The 16,313-nt window shown below is 33.1% G+C and overlaps 1 protein-coding gene and 1 pseudogene across 1 annotated transcript; both read left to right on the top strand.

Moving 5' to 3' along the window:
- The first annotated feature begins 488 nt into the window (after window positions 1-488).
- On the top strand, window positions 489-6,326 carry LOC145956908 (uncharacterized). Its single transcript, XM_083072779.1, has 2 exons — window positions 489-4,647; window positions 5,266-6,326. The coding sequence occupies exon 1, from the start codon at window positions 524-526 to the stop codon at window positions 3,173-3,175; it is 2,652 nt and encodes an 883-aa protein (XP_082928905.1). The 5' UTR covers window positions 489-523; the 3' UTR covers window positions 3,176-4,647; window positions 5,266-6,326.
- A 3,706-nt stretch (window positions 6,327-10,032) lies between these two features.
- LOC109815078 (steroid 5-alpha-reductase DET2-like) lies at window positions 10,033-16,061 on the top strand (annotated as a pseudogene).
- The last annotated feature ends 252 nt before the right edge of the window (window positions 16,062-16,313 follow it).

The raw sequence follows: 16,313 nt of genomic DNA, 5'->3' as shown, positions 1-16,313 counted from the left end.
CTTTAAATACTACTTCGAAACTTGGTTCACTTGCCAAGTGATAGGTTTGCGAAAATCTTCATCAAGTTTCTGGCGCCGTTGCCGGGGATTTGGTGCTATTTAGTAATTCTTAATCTTGTGATTTTGTAATTGTGTAGATAATTCATTTTGTGAATATTTATAATATATAGATATTTGTCTTGTTGTGTTTTGTGGACTTACCTTGCTGTGCAGACTTCTTTAAAAGTGTATGCGAGGAAAAACTCCAGCCGAAGAATTGCATTTTGATCCCGAAATTGAAAGAACGGCAAGGAGGAACAACAGTAGAACAAGAAGACTGAGACAGTTAGAGAGAATCCAAAAACAACAGCAAGATCTTCTGAGTTCTTCTACTTCATCAAATCAACCACACTTCGAAACAGAAATGGCTGAAGAGGGAACAGGTGGACCAGGTAGGCAGCCAAGAAGAACCCTAGGTGATTATGCACAACAACACGGTCCTAGGCATTTTTCTAGTATTGCAGCTCCAAATACTTCTAGGGCAATGGAGATGAAGCCTGCCTTCCTTACCTTGGTTAGCTCACAACAATTTGCTGGCCTTGATCATGAAGACCCATACTCACACCTTTCAAATTTCTATGAGTTATGTGGAACTATGGGAATTCCTGAAGGCGATGAGGAAGCTGTATATTTGAGGTTGTTTCCCTTCTCTTTAACAGGAAAAGCTAAAGTTTGGTTACAATCTCACCCAAATCAGAGTTTGACAAGCTGGGGTGATGTGGAAAACAAGTTTGTGAACAGATTCTATCCATCATCCAAGTATATTAAGGCCAAGTCAGAAATTACTACTTTCAGGCAAGGTGCGGATGAACCATTTTGTGAAGCCTGGGAAAGATTTAAGTCATTGCTTAGGAAATGTCCTAACCACGGGTTTGAAGATATAGCTCAACTCAATTTCTTTGTGAATGGAATCAAGCCTGAGGTGAAGATGTTATTGGATGCTGCAGCTGGTGGCACTATGATGACTGTGAGTCCAGAGGAAGCCACTCAAATCATAGAATCTCTGGCATCTTCTGATCACCAAGCAGAGCATGGGAGACACCAATCTCATAAAAGAGGAGTTCTTGATCTTAGCACTAATGATGCAATCCTTGCTCAGAATAAATTGCTGTCCCAACAGATCGAAGCATTAACTAAACAGATGGCCAAGATTCCACAACAGCTTCATGCTATTGCTTCTTCTTCAACCCAACAAAATCCTTCCTTAAAATGTGATTTTTGTGGAGGAGATCATCCCAATGGTCACTGTTCAGAAATTCCAAATGAAGAAGAGGTCAACTATGTGGGGAACCAACAACAAGGAGGTAATTTTAATTCCCGTAATTATAACACTAACAATTATATGCAGGGAAATCAAGGTTGGAGAAGCAACAATAACAACCAAGGTTATGGATGGAGGAATGAAGCTGGACCATCCAATAGGCCACCACCACAACAACAACAACAACACCAGCCTGTTTATCCTTCTGTGCATGAAAGAACCAGCAAATTGGAGGATACTCTGAACCAGTTCATGCAGGTGTCTATGAACAACCAGAAGAATACAGAGGCATCCATCAAGAACTTGGAGGTGCAGGTGGGTCAACTAGCTAAACAATTAGCTGATATGTCTAAAGGCCCATTTTCAGCCAACACCATGACCAACCCCAAGGAGCATTGTAAATCCATAACAACAAGAAGTGGGAAGGTAGTTGGTGCAGATATTGGAGTGAGTGAAAAAAATGAAAGTGAGAAAAATGAAAAGAAAGAAAATGTTGAATTGAGGGAGGTTGATGAAGAAAGTGAGAAGAATGAGGAAGAAAAAAATAAGAGTGAGAGTGTAAATAATGAGAAAATAAGAGAGAAAAATGAAGTTGAGAAGGAGAAGAATAAAAAGAAGGGCAAGGAAGTTAGTTCTACTGTTCCTATTAAAGACTTACCTTACCCTCATGCCCCATCTAAGAAAGAGAAGGAAAGACAATTTGCAAGGTTTCTGGACATCATCAAGAAGCTACAAATTAATATTCCTTTCACTGAAGCCATGGAACAAATGCCTACATATGCCAGGTTCATGAAGGGATTGTTAACTAAGAAGAAAAGAATTCTTGAAGAAGAGACTGTGGAGCTTGAGGCAGGTTGTAGTGCTATTATACAAAAGTCTCTACCTCAAAAATCTAGAGACCCAGGCAGTTTCACTCTCCCTGTATCAATTGGTAATCTATCAGTGGGTAAGGCACTTTTAGACCTTGGAGCCAGTATTAATTTGATGCCTTTATCCATGCTGAAGAAGATAGGAGAAGTAGAAGTGAGACCTACAAGAATGACCTTACAGTTGGCAGACAGATCTATTAAGCTTCCATATGGCATAGTGGAAGATATGATAGTAAAGGTCGACAAGTTCATGTTTCCAGTTGATTTTGTGATCATGGACATGGAAGAAGATTCGGAAGTCCCACTAATTCTGGGCAGACCCTTCATGAAGACAGCTAGAGTTATCATAGACATGGATGATGGAAAGCTGAAGGTGAGAGTCCAAGATGAGGAAGTGAGTTTCAATGTATTTGAAACAACGAAGTTTCCAAAAGGCAACAAAGAATGTTTTAGAATTGATGCATTAGCTGATGCGTACTTGGAAACTCAAAATGATTTCAAGAGCTCATCGCCACTAGAGAAGACTTTGCCTATCTCTAACAAAGAATTGGAAAAGATCATTGGTAAAGCTTGTCATCTTCCAGTGGGATTGGAACATAAAGCATTTTGGGCTTTGAAGGCCTTAAATTATGATTTGAAGGCAGCAGGGGAGAAAAGAAAGCTTCAATTGCATGAATGGGAAGAAAGGAGATTGAAAGCTTATGAGTCTTTTAAGTCCTACAAGCACAAAGCCAAGATATATCATGACAAGAAGATTCTGAATAGGAACTTCCAACCTGGCCAGCAGGTATTATTGTTCAATTCCAGGTTGAAACTCTTTCCTGAGAAGATCAAATCTAAGTGGTCAGGTCTTTTCTCAATTAAATCTGTCAAATCCTATGGAGCCATTGAACTTGAAGATCCTGCCTCTGGAAGGAATTGGCTAGTTAATGGTAAGAGGCTCAAGCATTATTTGGGTGGTGAGGTGGAGAGATCCACTACCAGCACATATTTGAAGGAGCCATGAACAAACAGGATTGTCAAGCTAAAGACATTAAATTAGCATGTTTTTGTTTTAATTTCATTAAGTTACTTAATTTTAGGATAATTGTGCTTGATGATTTACATGTTGTGGAATATGTTTAACATTTCTGGTTTAGTTTAAGTTTTGTTTATGTGTTGTGTTAAGATTTTGAATGTCATTTTGTTTATGTGTTTAATGTGTTGTGTGTTTATATGTTTTACACATCTTTGTTTATGTGGGGTTTGTAAGTAGTTTAATGATTTGAAGTGTGGAGTGAAAGATCTTTGTGCATAGAGAGGTTTGGTTCAATGTTTATTGTGGTGTTATAATGGGTTTTGGCTAAGTACATGTTAAACTTAATATCTAGTATGGAATTTTGTGATGCTTTGAGATTGGGCTGACTGGCAATCCTTGGTTTTTGGGGCATAACTCTTTCTGTGGTTATCCAAATGATACAAAATTTATGTCAATAGAAAGATAAGATAAAATACTATAACTTTTATGAAGACGCCATTTTCAAATTCCTTCATCTACCATGTTAAATGTTCTAAAAACCGCAACAGTTTTAACTCACGCTGGCAGCCTGACCCATGTTCACTAAAACAGTCATATATGGAGTTATAGACCTCCTTTTTGGGTGATTCCAAAACGAATGCAAAGCTAACATCCACAGCTACAACTTTCATGAAGACCACATGACCAAATGCTGTCATATAGAAGCGCCAAATTCCACAGCTAGAGCGCCAGGCTCACAGCCATAGCGCCAACTCGCTGTCTTGGCACAAATGACATACTTAAGTTCCACCGCTCCAGCGCTGGCTTCACAGCCATAGCGCTAAGTCTCTGGAGTTCCTTCTTGAACTCACGAACCCTCACAGCTGAAGCGCCCAAGGTCACAGCTAAGGCGTCAAATTTCTGTTTGGTCCAGTTTTACATGCTAAATCTCACCGCTGTAGCGCCAAGAGTTGTAGCCATAGCGTCAACTCTCTGCCCATTTCTTTAGAACTTCAAATTATCACCGCTCCAGCGCTGGATTCATGGCCTTAGCGCCAACTTTCTGGAGTTTACTTTGGTTGTTCAAAATCCCAGCGCTGTAGCGCCAGATCCATGGCCATAGCGCCATCTCTCTGTAAGTGCCATAATACTCAGCGCTCCAGCGCCAGGCTTCACAGCCATAGCGCCAAGTCTCTGGAGCTCCCCTTTGATTTTGAAACTGCACAGCTCAAGCGCTAAAACCACAGCCTTAGCGCCAATTTTCTGGCGCCAATTTAAGACCAGGGAACTCCACAATTTGGGTCAGTTTTAAAACTGAACCCCTCTATCCACTCCTTTGTTTCTCTTCCTCTCCCACTCACGAAACTCATTAACCTCCTCACGTTTCATCTCTTCTCTTCATAATCTCCATAAATCCTTTGTTCTTCATCATCCATTTTGCACATAAACACGAAAGGATACATTTTTATTAGCATTACAAGGTACAATCTTCATCTTTCTAACTTCCGTGTGTAATGCATGAAACCTTTGCTTGCTCACTTCAACTTTTTGGAACCTTAAGCATGATTTTGTTATCTTTTTGAGTTCTTTAAAGCATGATGATGGCATCAGTTGTGATGTAGTTCACTTGTGGAATGCAATGCTTGAATTTGGATGTTTGATTCTTCAATATTGCACATGCATGATCCTTCTCATTTTCTGCCTATTTTGTGTTTGAAGAATTTCCTGAATGAGAAAAGTTTGTGATTTGAGCACAATCCAAGTTTTGAAAGAGGTAATCAATGAAATGTTCCAGTTTGTGAAGAATTTTGAACCTTGCATGACAAGCATTTGGCTTTTCTTTCTCATGTCCACCACGTGTTTGGTTAAATGCTTGAGTGACTACGTGTTCTTATTTAAAGTGTAAAATCATTGTGCTTGATTGATCATTGGTTCCTAGTAGGAAATATTTGCTTGTTCATTGGTGGCTTTGAAATAACTTTAGTGTTTCACATGTTAGAATGTTTATTGATCATTCCTTATGCCCCATGAAGAATTGTGTTTTGTTTGATCAACTTGTAGACTAACTTGGTTGCAAGAATTGGTTGTAAAATTTTCAGATAGTTGTTCAAGAGGTGGCGGTTCAAGCGGAAGCTCTAACGCCACTCATAAAATCCCAGATGCACCAACCTCACCACCACCATCTGAAGTGGCCTGGGGACAGTCCTATATTTTCTGGAGGGGGTGGAGATCAAGGAGATCAAGGTGAACAACTTCATGGTGGGGAGCAAAAGCATGAGCTGATGAAAAGGAGAGGATGGAGGGTCGCTGTCACCCTCGTTTTGAGGAAGAGAAGTTCCACTTTAATTTTATGCCATTTTAAATTCCAGTCATTTTAAATTCTAGTTGTTTTAGGTTCTGTTTTGTTAATTGTTTGAACTATGTGGTAGTTTATATACTTACTCAAAAAAAAAAAAAATGTTTTGGGAAAAATTGAAAATCATTCTTGAAAGGTAGTAAATGAGATGACTTTTAGATCAACAAATAGTGAAAACACATCTTTTGATTCACCTTAAAATGGTTTGTTTTGAGACTTGTTTTGAGGTTGCACTCATCCAACTTTGTTTGATCATGAAATTGTGAGTTATTTGATTAGCATGGCATGAAAGATCAATAAATGAACATTTAGCCAAGCTGGTGAGTGAGAGAGACCAAACAATGCATATGTCATATATATTTCCACTTTTGAGAGCCATCATCATGGTATATGTGTTTGCATTGGTTGAATCTTGAATGATTGCTCTTGTGAGAAGTTTTGGACAGGATCAAGGCATTCCATTGTAAATAACTGAAATCTTTTTAAGCCTAGAACCAAACAGCCAGCCAGAATTGAATCTATTCTTCAAAACCTGTTTGAGCCTTAACCTTCAAATCACCTTAAACCTTTCCCAAATACCAACTCATCACTCTGACCAAATTCTTGAGAGTAAATGAAAATGAATTGGGGATTAAGTTGGGGTAGTTGGTAAGAATTGCCAAGTGGAAAGAAAATGGGGAAAGTAAGCCAATGCAAGTTGAAGGGAAGAGTCACCCCTCCATCATTTTTCTCTGTTCACATTCAAGTGTGCTTGTTATTTTCATTCTGTCATTATTTTGAAATCAAAAAAAAAAAATCAAAAAAAAAAATCAAAAAAAAAAAATCAAAAAATCAAAAAATCAAAAAAAAAATAATAATAAAATAAAAAAAAATAAAAAATAAAAAATAAAATAAAATCAAATCAAATCAAAAGCAAAATAAGCAAGCACCTGTACAAAAAGTCTTAAAAGAGAGAGAGACCTCTTGAAATCTAGGCAAAGAACCTTAAGGAAAGAGGGTGTGTAATTAGAGGAAGATTTTGGGCTGAGAGATCTGGTTGGAGTTGAATATTTAGAGTGAGCAAAGTGGAGTGTTTGGTTCATGTTCATTTTACTCTCTTGAGTTTAAACCCTGTTAATCTGAAAAACCACATTCCTTTGTTAACCAAGCTTCAGTCAACCCTCAACTTTCCAAAAAAAAAAAAAAAAAAAAAAAGTCCTTGTGATCCTTAATTTCTCTCAAAGAGTAGTACTGAAGAGATGATATCAATGCTTATGTTCATAGAAATGATGAATGGACTTGAGAGAAACATTCACCCTAGAGAGCCATTGTTGAGAGAGTATGTTCAGATATTGGTTTGTAATGTTCATGCTATGATTTGCCTTGCAATTTTTGTGTTTGGGCATGGTTGTTGTTGTGGGCACCTCAGTGAGTAGAAATTGGTTTTTGATGGTGAATTGATTGAGTGTTTACCTATTGTTGATATAGAAGAAATCTTATGGTAGGGAGTACCCTTTTTGGTTTTGATTGGTATCTTGTTGGGGACCAACAAGAGATTAAGTTGGGGTAGTTGTTGAGTGTCTTTTATGTATGATTTACACTCAACTTTTGGTACTCTTTTTGGTAATTATAGATATTATATATGTTATTTTACCCCCTTTATTTAAAGAATCAAGTTATACTAAAAGAGTAGAGGAGTAGTAGCAAAATCTTAAGGAATTTTCTCAATTTTTGCAGTTTTTTTAGGAAGGCAGAGATCCACAGCCATAGCTGTGGATCTGGAGCTCGAGCTGTGGAAGTCTGGGAAGAATATAAAGGTTCAGAAAGTTGGAGCTATAGCTGTGGATCTGCAGCTATAGCTGTGGAAATCTGAAATGTACTTTGAAGCTCCAGAGAGTTGAAGCTAAAGCTGTGGATTCACAGCTAAAGCCGTAGAAGCACCCAGGACCCAATAAAAGCTCCAGAGACTCACAGCCATAGCTGTGGCTTCACCGCTTGAGCGTTGGAAGTTTCTTAAGATTGAAGGAGTTGTCACAGCTATAGCTGTGAACCCACATACTTAGTTGAAATACTCTTAAAGGAAACTTTTTTTTATATAATCGAAAAAATAGTAGAATTAACACAAAGTTATGACTAGTTGATTTTATGATGAATTATTGATTAGAAATAATATTTTTTTATAAAATTGTATTTTTTGACTCTTAAAATATACTTCTCAAAAGTACTTCCTGGAAGAGTAAAAATATACTTCTAGAAAATACTTTTTGAAATAGTAAAATTATACTTCTAGAAAGTACTTCCCATAAGAGTCAAAGTATTTCCCTTATTGAAAGTTTTTTTTTTCTTTCTAAAAGTATATTTTTGCCTTTTGGAATGTTCTTTTGGCCAGTATATTTTTTCTCTTTCAAAAAATATACTTCTGGAAAATACTTTAAGGAATCTCCAATGGAAGCAACTCATTTTAGTTGTTTCATGCATTGAAAAATGAAAAAAGTGGTCCCTAGTGTGTCATGTTAGCATTAAGCAACTCAAACACAAATTTACTCCAATGGTAAGAAACTTTAAGAAATTCAACTTTTAGAAAAAATACACAATAAGCAGATATTAAAAATAAAATAAAGTAATAGTAAATACATAAACATTATACGAAATTAATTTTCATCATTATTATTTTCAAAACGTTCCCAAAAATGTTCAATAAGATCTGATAAGAAACGGTTGCTTCAGGAAACAACTCTCTCTTCTTTAAGCAACTCATGTTGCCACGTTAGAGTCCTCCGATGGCAAGAAACCGAGACTTGAGTTGCTTCATGGGACAAGCAACTCCCATCGGAGTTGCTCTAACAAATAGTTATTTTACTTCTTTTTTGAAAAATATTTTCCAAAAGTATATTTTTTTGGCTTCCAAAAAGTTTTTTCTAGGAATATATTTTTTTCCTTATTTTTTGGATGAAAAATTTTAGAAATTCAAGAGATTTGAGATTCTTAGAATTTGAATTACTTTGATATCAATTTCTATCATTCTTTAAATACTTTGTTTGAACAAGCCAATTCAATTTTTTTAAAATTTAAATTCTTAGTTTGGATAGTTTAATTTAATAAAACTAAATTCTAAAGATTAAATTTTATAAAGCTAAATATTAGCAAATTTTTATAAATATTAATTTTACGAAACTAATAACTTTCAAAATTATTATAAGAATATTTAATAATTTTCAATATTCAATAGTTAAAAAATTATTAATATTTTTTATGTCGAATTTGATAGAGATGGAAAGGAGATAAGAGAAAAAAAAGGAAGAAAATTTTCAAATTCTTACTTTTTAAGAAAAATTTTAAATTCTACACAAATATTTGCATTTTAAATTCTTTGTAAATTCTTCATCTAAACAAAACATTTGAAATTCTTCAACAACAAAAAATTGAATTACTCAATTAAAATCCCCATCCAAAAAATATATTTAGAGAATAAATAAAGAAAAATGGTAACAAAAGTGTATTTTAATTAATGGATGTGTATTTAACAAAAGTCTTTTCCTATTTGTTTTAAAAGACTAATTAGATGAATTTACTTGTAAATAGATTGAATGAATGATAGGTATGTGAATTTCTTTTCCACCTCTAATAAAGACACTTTTGAACTTTTAGTAAAATCCATTCTTATATAATTTGGACTCTCTTCCAATATTGGGAAATTTCGAGAGGAGGGTCTTTAAAACATTTTTTTTTGTAGAATATCTAAAATACTCTTATTTGTGCTTTTAAATTCAAAATTATAAGGTACAAAAGTAAATAGGTTTTTAAAATTTCTGTCATCTCTTTATTTTTATTATCTCTCATTCCCTTCATTTAAATACTTTCCTCCCCCTTTTTGAACCAAATAATCTCTTGATTTTCTCCAATCATATTAAGAGAGAGAAATTTTATCCAATTAATTTCAAATATTTATTATTTTTTATCTAAAATAATTATTAATGAAATAAAGATATTTTTGGAAAAAATAATCAATATAATTAAAATTTTGAAAAGAGTCTTATAAAAGTGGACAAAAAAATTAATAAATATATAAATAAAGACAAAAGTTTAGCGGTAGGGATTGATCCACGCTTAAGCAAGGTCAGGGATTCGAATCCTGCTTTGTGTATGCAGCCGCCTTAAATCTTGGGACTAGCTATCCCACCCTTTGAGGTACCTCCAACATATCAAAAGTGGATACTTCAAGGACGAAAAAAAAATAAAGACAAAAGTAATATATATATGTAATGAGAGTTTTTCTATTTAGACCGAGAAAAATAAATATTGACCATCAGATCTTATTATGAATGTTCAAAAAAATAGAAAGTCATGTGAGACTTTTATAAAAATACGCAACCTTGTAAATGGTCACATAACATTAAATTCTGATCATTCATTTATAATTATATATCATTTATAATTATATTATATATGACTTATATTATAAATAGATAAATGGAGAATAATTAATAATACACGAAAAAGTTATTTACATTATTAATTATCATTCAATTACTATGTATTATATATGATAAATTTGTTAAATTGTATAATAGCAGCTATAAAAAAAACAGCAAATATGATTTATGATTAATAGGCAACACAAATTATATACATACGCATTTTTCTTTTGCTATTTCATTTTTACTCATTCTTTTTATTATCATATCACTTTTTAACATTTATTTTTTATCTATCTATCTATATATATATATATATATTAATCTTATTTCTAATTTTTACCGCTCAAAATACAGTGAACACTTATTAAAAAATAGATTAAATTTCTCTTTTAGTTTTTTCAATTGATTTAATTTAATCTTTTTTGGTAGATATTTAATTTAATCTATTTATTATTAAATCTTTATTTTTCTCCCTTTATTCTTAAAAATATATGATACTCTTTTATCTAATTTAAACTAACGATATTACTTTCTTATACATATGACAACCATGCATCATGTTTTTATTAAGTCATGCATGATAAATTATCATATGTAGTGTAAATTAGATAGAAAGAAGAATACTACATTATATTTAAACATTAAGAGACTAAACTAAATATTTCAAAGATACCGAAACCAAAGTAAATTAAATAAATAATAATATAATTTAACCTTAAAAATACATCTTAACGAAAACAAAATTCTTCTAACACTTTTATACAAAAAAAATTAGCATTAAATTAAATTATTAAATGCTTGAACAAATCTAGTAAGTCATGACAAAGTCTAGCCTATTTTATCTCTTATCAAAAAATATGTTTTACAAAGAGTGGTGGGATTTTCTTAAACATTGACTTGTTAATGCTCTCTCTTAATTATTGATCAACAAATCTTGTAAATTTCGTATTTTATTTAACAAGTCTCTCTCTTAATTTAATGGTAGGACTTATCAAAAATTATGATTTTTTAATGAAATTATTAATACGAAGTATTTACTAATTTTATCCATGAATAACTATTATTGGAGAATCTAGTTATCTTTAGAAGCATCTCTCCTCCTAACCACGTTTTTTTCTATACACCAAAATTTATAATTTTCATCCACAACTTTTTCATAACCAAAATTTATAAATTTCAACCATGTTTTATTAATATGCCAAAATTTATAATTTTCAACTAATAATAAAATATCACGAAGAGTGTTAAATGCATATTATTTATGTTTTCTGTAAAAAAAAAAGCCTAATTTACTTGTTCTTCTTTACTTGGTCTCTTATTCTCTATCTTTGAAATTAATCTAATTCCAAGCCAACAACCATGATGATTGACAATGACTCATCTTTCCTCCACTATTCTCTCATCACCCTTTTCCTAATTGTGTCCCTCACTTTCATCTCCCTTGCCTTCCTCCAGACCCCCTATAACAAGCACCACTAGCCTAGGTGGGAGCCCATCCTCCCTCCTCCCTTAGCCTAGTTCCTCATGGAGAGCCAACCCTTTGGCTCACCTTGATCCTCTTCCCTTTGGGCTTCCATGCCTCCGACCTGAAAGCCCTCATCGCCCCCTTTCTTCTCCACTACCTCCACTGCACTATTTTCTACCCTCTCTAACTCCTCTTCACCCTTCCTTCCAAAAACCTCACCATTTCCCTCTCGTCATTTCCCTCAACTCCTACCTCCAAGCTCGATTTGTCTCACACTACATCAACTACATCGTGGGCCTTTTTTGGCCTTGTTTCTTCGTTGGACTTTTTGTGTTCTTTTACGAAATGGGTATCAACATTTGGACTGATAAAACTCTATTGCAACTTAAGAGTGACGGAAAGGGCTATGTCTGACACCCTTTACTCCGTATGCGTATATAGATTTAAAATCAATAACAAGGGATATAAAAAAACTCTAAATACATGCACAATTAATCAAAGTGAAGTTTCTACATGTGGTAAAGAGTCTCACATAACAAACCCTTAAACAAACTCCAAACTAAGCGAAAATATAAAGCTAAGCATAAATCCTATTATAAGAATTAATAAAGACCATCCCTAGTCTAATCTCAAATTTCATATGTCCTATTAGAGCACTCTCAAGACAAGGTTTAAGTCTCGTCGCCAACATCATTATTATCTTGATGAACCCCACCTACAACATGGAACAAGGGGAGTGAAAAAATTTCTCACTTTAGCTCATGGTATTAAATAAGAGATGAATAGCCAAACACACTCAATACATTATTTATAACAATAAAATTAGTATTAAACGTATAATTAGTACTATTAGAAACAATGACTCATTCACAACACACTAAATCATAAATTTCTAGATATAATTTAGTCACATACGAATATGAAATGCAATCAACATGAACACTTGATTTACATGCATGCGGTACCAATAACAAGATATGCATATTGCATATTAAACAATTTGTCGATTTGCATGCATATGATGCATGTCACACAAACTCTATCATACCATGAATCACTACACATACTCAATGATTTGACACACATACTTAATGATTTGTCACACATACATCAATAACATTCATGTTTATTTCACACTCATCAAACATTAGAATCACTCAATGATCCATTTCTGTTCGGGTAAAAGATCAAGTCTACTACACAAAGTGGTGCCCAACAAAAGTCAATCCATGTCCAATACCGCTCATCCAAAGAGCACTCATAGCTCTCGGAATGGTTCACGCCCAGTGTGACCCCTATCACACCTGAAGAGATAACAATAAGGACTCCCTTAGAGCTCCCATGCTCAAGGAGCCTCGACCTACGCCCAATGTGAGTGGCACAGAGACTTGTGGCCTTAAAATCGTTCGATGAGACATATCTCATGCCCAACAACATAATAGAGAGTGAATTCTACTCTCAAACACCATAGTGCTTGATGAGACACACATGGCACTTGGTGCCATTTCAGAAACTCAAAACTTACAAAATCACGATTTCTGAGCAACAAACCCAAAACATGTATTCATTATTTCAAATGATAAACCCTACAAAATACTCTTAATAAGCATGAATAACATATGAATTAGAAGCAATAACACATTTTCATTAATTACTCACACATACTCTTGGGGTTCCTACAAAAACCCACAGGCAATCCAATTCAGACCAAAAATGGATCAATGCATGAAATTAACTATAGATAATCATAATTCATAACAATTCAAGGGCATAAAAATCACGAGGAAGACAACAAACAAGAATAGAAAAAATTGGGGTTTTCCCCTTCATAAACACATAGAGGTTGGAAGCGAATCTCATTATCCAGCGATTATCTTACACCCTAGAGCGAAAATTCTCACTTCCCCCCTACATTGATCAAGAAAAGGAGAAGAACGTGGATCTCTGAGATGATTTCCTCATATCTCCTCTCTTCTTAATTCTTCAGAGTGTAAAAAGAAAAAATGAGAGTGTAAGAAGAAAACTAACGTATCCTTTTAATTTTAAAAATTGAATCAATGTCCCTTTAACCTAACCAAATGTTACTCACACCAACTCAAGTTACACTTTCCCTTCTCTCAAAATACTCATAATAACAACAACAACAACAACAAAAACAAAAACAATATTATTATTATTATATTATATTATATTTTGATCATCACATTATTAATTAAATAAATATCAAATCATTTAAATTTAATCATCAAAATGTTCTATATAACCAACCCCTTAAATTTTATAATAAAACATATATAATTAATTTTATTGCAAAAATGTAGAGTGTTACACTATGTGGTGCGCAAGGGAAGCTTATTCGAGCTTGTCGTGTGTCCCAATTATTTTGGGGGAGATATTATGGAGTGGCTTGGGTGGATTGTCCTGACTTGGTCATGGCTTGGGCTAGGCTTTTGCATCTACACTTTTGTGAATTTTGGGCCCTGGGCTTGTACGAATAGGAGGTGGTAATTGGAGAAGTTTGGAGAGGATTATTCGAAGGAGAGGAAAGGCATTATTCCTTACTTGTATTGATGTTTTTGGATTTCCTCTTCTTTATGAAATGTTGTATGGACAAAATTTAGGTACAACTCCATAGGTGTGGTTGGTAATTGCTCTTGTAAAGTCAAGGATTGAAGTAAAGGTTATATAAGACACTTATACTTGTAATGTGAGGGAGTAAAATGGGTGATTATTCTTCTATCATAAGCTATCACCAAAAGTAATGTAATATTTTCCATAAATGGTGTTAAGGCTTATAGAATTAAATTCTTTTATTTTAAGAAGTAATATGGATATCTTGTTGTCTTTGAGCCATGGTTCATCTTGAATAAACAAGTAAGAACTATATTGTTATGTTGAAATTTTGAAAAGTGATTTCACATGGTAAATCCATCTTCATTTTCGTAGAGGACTAAGATCAAAACATGTGAATTGTGATGACATGAAAAATTAAGATATTTCCTTTGGCATTTAGTCATTTTTAATTTTAAAAAAGCTTTTTTTTTGTGTGAATACAATGAGAAAACATTATATACATTTACAAATCTAAATATAGGTCTGGAAAACGCATGTTAAATTCAAAATAATGTTGAACATCCTGGACGTATCATAATGAAAGAGATCTGGAGATTGTATATGTGAGACTATGTAGTTATAGATGACTTAAAATAAATTAATTAACACGTATCAAAAAGATGCATTTATTCTCCAGTAGTTCATCACTTAAAAACTCCACAGTTAAGTGTGCTTAACTTGTAGCAATTTAAGGATGAGTGACTTTTTGGAAAATAGAATGTGTGAATGGGATAAAGCATATTGAAAATTATTGTATTGGTTCGATGATCCTAAAAGTGGCAAGACATCTTGAAAAAGACTACCCTCAAAGGAATTTGATTAGAGGTGTCAAATTAACTCTAACCTGATGATTCAACCCGACTCACCACAGGTTGGGTTCAGGCCATATTAGGAAACAAATGTATCATTTTTGGCTAAATTCTAACCTAACTCACTTAACCTGTGAAGCAAAAAGTTTAAGTCTAAGTGAGTTGGATTAGTCCGTTTAACTCACTATAATTAAAAAAATAAAAAAAATTATGTTTATGTTTTATATAGTTGCCATTTAAAATTTTAATTGATATTTTATTTTATATTTACGTTTGAATCAATGATAAATTTAATAGAAAAAGTTGTAATACTTATTAAAAATAGGAACATGTAATTTTTTTTTGTTTTCCTAACCCGCCAACTTGTAATGGGTTGAACCAAGTTGGGATTTTCCTAGCTCACTAAAAAGTGAGTTGAGATAGGCTAACCCGTTTAAAGCACCAACCTGTGGTGAGTCAAGTTGGCTCACTTTGAACCCTAACTAGCAAAAGGTTACAACCAATAAAGAGTTGAGTAAAGTGTTACGATATGAAATGTCATGAAATACAACCATTGAGACATCGAATTCGAAGAGCATTACATCAATTACACTAATTTGGATAATATGTTTCAATATATGATGCATTGATGCTTTGTAAAGTTAAAACCATACATTTCTTTATCCAATTGTCATTAATAGTGTAATAAATGAATTAAACAATCACCATTAATCACATGAGAAAATAAACAATTAGCAGTAACTACATTTTATTATGTATACTTTTTCTTCTCATTCCCCAATTTACCCTCATTACTTACTTTCTTGATTTTTTCATTTTTCATTTTTAATTCACATGTCCCATGTAGGGATGACAACGAGGTAGGGATAGGTAATAACTTCGTGTCACCTATCTTATTTAGTATGAATATCTATTAAGTGAGTATTCATAAAATTTTTATATATTCTCAAATATCTATAAGTATTTATAGATATTTGAGGAAATATAAAATTTTAAATAAAAAATAAGAAATAGAATAAAATTAAAATTAAATAATTTTAAAACATATTTTATATTAAAAAATAATCTTATAACATATTATATTAAAATAAATAATTATGATACATATATTTATTATAAAAATAAAATAAATTATTTTATATATAATTAAAAATATTTTTAATATTTCTAATTTACGTATACTCATAAGTATGAATATTTTATAATCCGCATTCTCTCAGTATTTATTTAATTATTTATTTAAAATCTATAGCAAATACTGTCTTAGTATTTTTATGTTTTCATTCCTAGCACCATGTCTGTCTTATTATTCTCCTCGGAGATCCTCACTTTGAACTCCTCGAATCTCAACCAACCTTCTCCTCCTTCACTGTCTCGTTCTCTATATCAACAATGGAAGCAAATTTTTCTTTCTTGTTCGAGTTTGGAACTCTTGAAATGGTTGAGATTTCTCACTTGGGACCTCTTGAGAAATGTCAATGTTTCGCCGCAATGGTTTTCTGGCGTG

This window comes from Cajanus cajan, chromosome 4 (assembly GCF_000230855.2).
Source record: "Cajanus cajan strain Asha chromosome 4, NIPB_CcT2T_4, whole genome shotgun sequence".
Taxonomy (NCBI): Eukaryota; Viridiplantae; Streptophyta; class Magnoliopsida; order Fabales; family Fabaceae; genus Cajanus; species Cajanus cajan.
This window is presented reverse-complemented; position numbering and strand designations above follow the sequence as displayed.

Excerpts from the sequence above, each read along its gene's own strand:
- LOC145956908 (XM_083072779.1), top strand. The coding sequence starts at position 524 with ATGGAGATGAAGCCTGCCTTCCTTACCTTGGTTAGCTCACAACAATTT.